The sequence below is a fragment of the Oncorhynchus nerka genome, linkage group LG13 (assembly GCF_034236695.1).
Source record: "Oncorhynchus nerka isolate Pitt River linkage group LG13, Oner_Uvic_2.0, whole genome shotgun sequence".
NCBI lineage: Eukaryota > Metazoa > Chordata > Actinopteri > Salmoniformes > Salmonidae > Oncorhynchus > Oncorhynchus nerka.
In genome coordinates, this window is record NC_088408.1 from 94,381,882 (window position 1) to 94,388,243 (window position 6,362).

Below are 6,362 nucleotides of genomic sequence, written 5' to 3' on the forward strand. Positions count from 1 at the left end.
AGAGGCAGAGAGAAAAAAGAGGGAGGGGAGAAAGAGAGAAGAGAGGCAGAGAGAAAAAGAGGGAGGGAGAGAAAGAGGCAGAGAGAGAGAGGGGAAGAAAGAGAGAAGAGAGGCAGAGAGAGAGAGGGGAGAAAGAGAGAAGAGAGGCAGAGAGAGAGGGGGGAAGAAAGAGAGAAGAGAGGCAGAGAGAGAGGGGAAGAAAGAGAGAATAGAGGCAGAGAGAGAGGGGGGAAGAAAGAGAGAAGAGAGGCAGAGAGAGAGAGAGGGGAGAAAGAGAGAAGAGAGGCAGAGAGAGAGAGGGGAAGAAAGAGAGAAGAGAGGCAGAGAGAGAGCACCACAGAAGAGAGGAGGAGGACATGCCGAGGAGGAGGAGATGAAAGAAAGGAGAAAATATAAACCTGAAAACACTAACCATCTTCACAGAGAAGAGAAACAAATGAAAAGATAGAAAAAGTCAGAAGAAGAGAGGAAAGACTTGATATATCAGGACATGACGTGGAAACAACGTTGATTCAACCAGTTTTTGCCCAGTGAGTTCTTTACATTATGTTAATTTTCAAATATAATACATTATAAAATAAACTCTCGTTACATGACTCCTGAATGGTCATAATATTTGTGTTCTGTAGAGTCTGGAGACGAGTGTCTGTCTGTATGTCTCGAAAACCAACCACTGATGGTTGTTCCTATGCCCTCTCACTGTTTGTAAACACCTCACCCGTGTATCCACAATACACCCTCAACATACACCCCCTCTCCCCCGGAAAGAAATGCAATGACACTCCACAGGTGGCTTGTTCTCAGTAATGCCTCAACCAATGAGATAACAGTCTGCGTTGCCAAATAACAGCAACACCTACAAATAGTATAAACCTCTAATGGTGATGAACTGAAGGCCAGGCTTTTGAATAAACTCTTTGAAGGCTAGATTCACAGCCTTCAAAGAGTGAGGAAAACTTTGCCAGCTGTCAAATCATTGCTTCCCTGTTTTTTATCAATTCCTCTCAAAGCTCATTGGAGGATGACAACCAAGGGAGGGACCTTGGATCCACTCATCTCCTCCGAAGCGATTTGAGATGGATTGAGGAAACAAGGAGGGAGGATGCAAGGATTTTGACAGCCAGTAATGTTTTCATACACAGCCAGTCCAATGTGTCCATAAAGGGGAGGTTACTAGTTCTTTACAAGGGTTGCACCTCAAACGGCACCCTATTCCCTATATAGTGCACTACTTTTGACCAGAACCCATAGAGTGGGTAGTGCCCTACATAGGGAATAGGGTGCCATTTGGAACACAAACAGGGACTAATAGCTGAGTGACGTATCATGTGTCATGATGATGTATTACCACGGCAACACGTTGTTCCACACCTGTGATTGTTCAAGCTGGCCTGAAATGTGTTTGGTACGCCTCGTTCCAACATTGTTTCATTTATTTAAAACATGTTTCCTCACAGCACAAGAAGAGTCTGGTATCTGTACATCTGGTCTGGTTCCTTAATTAAATACCTAAATTAGCTCTATACTGTTACTGCTTTCTTACTTTGTCATAACCCCAAATAAACATTCTTTGCAGGGGACATGCTATATATTTTCTTTGTTTTCAAACTTTTCAACTGCCCTAAAATAGAACCAATAGTGAATCAGGAAGACCCGGGTATTTGTATCCTAACTGTAAAAACACACATATATAGCTTTATATCACTTCCTTTTATTTTTGTTACTCTCTAAGAATTGTGTTCCTTTTCTAACAGACCTTCATGTAAGTGAGCCTCATTTCAACACAACTAAAAAAAATATGAGAGAGACTGAAAGCGCTGTGCAGTGAATCTAGTTTTTATTAATTGATGCCATGGTAGAGTGAGCACGGAAGTGACAGTTGGACAGAGCCAATCAGACACAGAGCTAGAAGGAGCATAACAGTACAATCATAGTGACAAGAGGTCAACTTCTTTACTGCAGTTCACGAGATAAACAAGCACAGAACCCATGTTTTATGATCACGTTTACTGGAAATAAGCAGTTGTATGTTGCTAAATCTGGTGCATGGACAGTCTTAAATCTGGTGCATGGACAGTCTTAAATCTGGTGCATGGACAGTCTTAAATCTGGTGCATGGACAGTCTTAAATCTGGTGCATGGACAGTCTTACATCTGGTGCATGGACAGTCTTAAATCTGGTGCATGGACAGTCTTAAATCTGGTGCATGGACAGTCTTAAATCTGGTGCATGGACAGTCTTAAATCTGGTGCATGGACAGTCTTAAATCTGGTGCATGGACAGTCTTAAATCTGGTGCATGGGCAGTCTTACATCTGGTGCATGGACAGTCTTAAATCTGGTGCATGGACAGTCTTAAATCTGGTGCATGGACAGTCTTAAATCTGGTGCATGGACAGTCTTAAATCTGGTGCATGGACAGTCTTAAATCTGGTGTACTGTTTGTCATGCATGGTCCCTGATCCACTGAGATCCGGTTTATACCCAAATCAGTTAAATACACAAAGTGGGAGACTGAGAGAGAGACATCAGTGTAGACACTAATTACAATACACTAACTGTAAGGTGGAGGTGGAGTTTTGTACTGTTCAATGTTCTAGAATCTAGTCTGTTATGATGAGCCTGAGGATGAGGTCAGGGGGAGGACGGTTTTCCAGCTCAGTTTGAGAAGAATTAGAAATCCATGTAACAGATGAGGGGTCCGAAATGGGACGTTGTTGTAAATATAGATAAGAGGAGAGAGACCATGGGACCAGACGTTGCTGTAGATAACAAGAGGCTTCTACTGGATATAGGACTATCAGTAGTAAATGTTGTTTTAACTATGTGGAAGGGGTCTAATGAGCTCTAGGGTGTACTGTAGGCTTTTAGGGTGTAGGGGTAGTACACGGTCTACTGGGCTCTATGGTCTAGGGTGTAGGAGTAGTACAGGGTTTACTAAAGAGGGTGTAAGAGTAGTACAGGGTCTACTGTAGAGGCTATAAGGTGTAGGAGTAGTATAGGGTCTACTGTAGGGACTCTAGGGTGTAGGAGTAGTACAGTGTCTACTGTAGGGGCTCTTGGGTATAGGAGTAGTACAGGGTCTACTGTAGGGGCTCTAGGGTGTAGGAGTAGTACAGGGTCTACTGTAGGGGCTCTTGGGTATAGGAGTAGTACAGGGTTTACTGTAGGGGCTCTAGGGTGTAGGAGTAGTACAGTGTCTACTGTATGGGCTCTAGGGTGTAGGAGTAGTACAGGGTCTACTGTAGGGGCTCTAGGGTGTAGGAGTAGTACAGGCTCCCTCCCTTCTTCAGGAAACATTGATGTTGCCAAGTTCCAATCTTGATGGAGCGCTCGCAGGTCCCCAGCAGGTCGTCGAAGAGCACGTCACTGTCGTACACCTCCAGCCTCATGGGGTTGTTCTCAATGGCGTTGAAGAAGTTGAAGTCCTCCTTCCACCAGGGGTCATGGTTGTTGTTCTTTACCTCTGTTTTCCCGCCGTAGCCGGAGCCCATAAACACCTAAATCATAATGATATACTTGTGATGATAATGACAATGATGATGATGATGAGAATAATGATACTGATAATAATGATAATAATAATATTTAACACCATAGTACCCTACAAACTCGTCATTAAGCTGGAGACCCTGGGTCTCGACCCCGCCCTGTGCAACTGGGTCCTGGACTTTCTGACAGGCCGCCCCAAGGTGGTGAGGGTAGGAAACAACATCTCCACCCTGCTGATCCTCAACACTGGGGCCCCACAAGGGTGCGTTCTGAGCCCTCTCCTGTACTCCCTGTTCACCCACGACTGCGTGGCCATACACGCCTCCAACTCAATCATCAAGTTTGCAGACGACACTACAGTGGTAGGCTTGATTACCAACAATGATGAGACGGCCTACAGGGAGGAGGTGAGGGCCCTCGGAGTGTGGTGTCAGGAAAATAACCTCACACTCAACATCCACAAAACCAAGGAGATGATCGTGGACTTCAGGAAACAGCAGCGGGAGCACCCCCCTATCCACATCGACGGGACAGTAGTGGAGAAGGTGGAAAGTTTTAAGTTCCTCGGCGTACACATCACGGACAAACTGAAATGTTTCACCCACACAGACAGCGTTGTGAAGAAGGCGCAGCAGCGCCTCTTCAACCTCAGGAGGCTGAAGAAATTTGGCTTGTCACCGAAAACACTCACAAACTTTTACAGATGCACAATCAAGAGCATCCTGTCGGGCTGTATCACCGCCTGGTACGGCAACTGCTCCGCCCACAACCGTAAGGCTCTCCAGAGGGTAGTGAGGTCTGCACAACGCATCACTGGGAGCAAACTACCTGCCCTCCAGGACACCTACACCACCCGATGTCACAGGAAGGCCAAAAATATCATCAAGGACAACCACACGAGCCACTGCCTGTTCTCCCCTGTTCATCCAGAAGGCGAGGTCAGTACAGGTGCATCAAAGCTGGGACCGAGAGACTGAAAAACAGCTTCTATCTCAAGGCCATCAGACTGTTAAACAGCCACCACTAACATTGAGTGGCTGCTTCCAACATACTGACTCAACTCCAGCCACTTTAATAATCACCTGGCTATTTTGCACCACATCAGCTATCATGGTGGACAGGTGACTCAGGTGAGGAGAGATTTACCTTGACGTAGGCATCAGGGGTCTGGAACAAGCCGCTGTTCAGGTCGCTGGCTCTGAGGTTGAACACCTTGAGGACCTTACGTTCCTCTGCTGCATAGATCTGGACCACAGCCAGAACACACACCACCAGCAGGCACCACAGAAGAGAGGAGGAGGACATGGCTATCAGTCAGATAGGGCTTGATCTGTGGAGGGAAGACAACTAGGAGAGGGGGGGGAGGGAGGGAGAAAGAGAGAGAGAGAGAGGGAGGGAGGGAGAGAGAGAGAGAGAGAGAGAGAGAGAGGGAGAAATATAGGGAGAAATATATAGAGAGAGAGAGAGAGAGAGAGAGAGAGATACAACAGGATTGGACCATTTTTTTCCCATTTTGCCTAAAATGACATACCCAAATCTAACTGCCTGTAGCTCTGGACCTGAAGCAAGGAAATGCATATTCTTGATACCATTTGAAAGGAAACATTTTGAAGTTTGTGGAAATGTGAAATGAATTTAGGAGAAAATAACACACTAGATCTGGTCAAAGATAATACATAGAGAAAAACATGCTTTTCAAACTGTAGAACCCAGTTCCTACATTTGAATATAAAAATTGATTTTATCAAACAAAACCATGCTACATTTTATCTCTGGGACCCTCAGGATGACAAATCAGAGCAAGATTACTGAAGGTAAGTACATTATTTACCTTCAGAGATTAATGTATCAAACCAGTTGCCGTGCTAAAAGTTTTCTGTTCTTGTGCACTCAAACAATAACATGGTAATGTTTCACTGTAATAGCTACTGTAAATTGGAGAGTGCAGTTAGTGCATGTCTATGACATGTCTATGTCCTGGAAAGGTCCTCATGCTAATCACATTAGAGCACATTAGCTCAACCGTCCCGCGCGGGGGGGGGGGATCCCGTAGAGGTTAAAAAGAGTGTATGAGCTTGTCACAGAGCAGAAAATGTCTTCAAACCGTAAACATACACACATAACAATGTAATAACAATGTACATCCATTTCAAGGTCTCGTTCAGTTTAGGGATAACAACTAGGAGAGAGAAGAAGAAAATACACATGCCACATACAGAGAGAACGAGAGAGGGAGAAGCCAAGATACATCTGAGAAAAACAAATCCAGTACAGACGAAGAAAACTACAGAGAGAAAGAGAAGCCAAGATACTTCTGAGAAAACAAACCCAGTAGGGACAAAGAAAACTACAGAGAGAAAGAGAAGCCAAGATACTTCTGAGAGAAACAAACCAAATAGAGACAAAGAAATGACTACAGAGAGAGTGAGAGATAGAAATATGGATTGGCTGTCCTTTACCTCAGCCTTGTAGCGTCTGAATGTTGTGCATTCTAACCAGTAAATATAACATACTGTACAGTCCCTTCAGCCCCCTCCACTCTAAAGGTGATAGCAACATACATATGGTCAGTTCTCAAGCATCGTCTCAGCCAATGAGTCTCCACGGTGCCGGCTATGAGACGACAACACCCTATACTACGTGGCAAACAGGGATTTGACCTGAAATCTTTGTCGTGTCCCAAATGGAAGCTGGGATGAAGCCCGGGTTAATAGAGATGGTCTCATTACATAATGAAAGGTAGGTTAGGGTACGACTGTGAGAAAAGGCTTTCCTCCAACAGGTGGGTGACAACAGAGGCCAACGATGTTGTCATGGTTAACAGAGGTAGAGATGGTCTCATTACATAATGAAAGGTAGGTTACGGTATG

General features: G+C 44.9%; 1 protein-coding gene across 1 annotated transcript; it reads right to left on the minus strand.

Moving 5' to 3' along the window:
• Nucleotides 1-1,815: 1,815 nt before the first annotated feature.
• LOC115117773 (perforin-1-like) lies at nt 1,816-6,047 on the minus strand. The gene is made up of 3 exons (XM_029646267.2): nt 5,952-6,047; nt 4,639-4,839; nt 1,816-3,500 (listed from the first exon to the last, which is right to left on the minus strand). Exons 2-3 carry the CDS (start codon nt 4,795-4,797, stop codon nt 3,240-3,242), a joined length of 420 nt encoding a protein of 139 aa, XP_029502127.1. The 5' UTR covers nt 4,798-4,839; nt 5,952-6,047; the 3' UTR covers nt 1,816-3,239.
• Between the last annotated feature and the right edge of the window lie 315 nt (nt 6,048-6,362).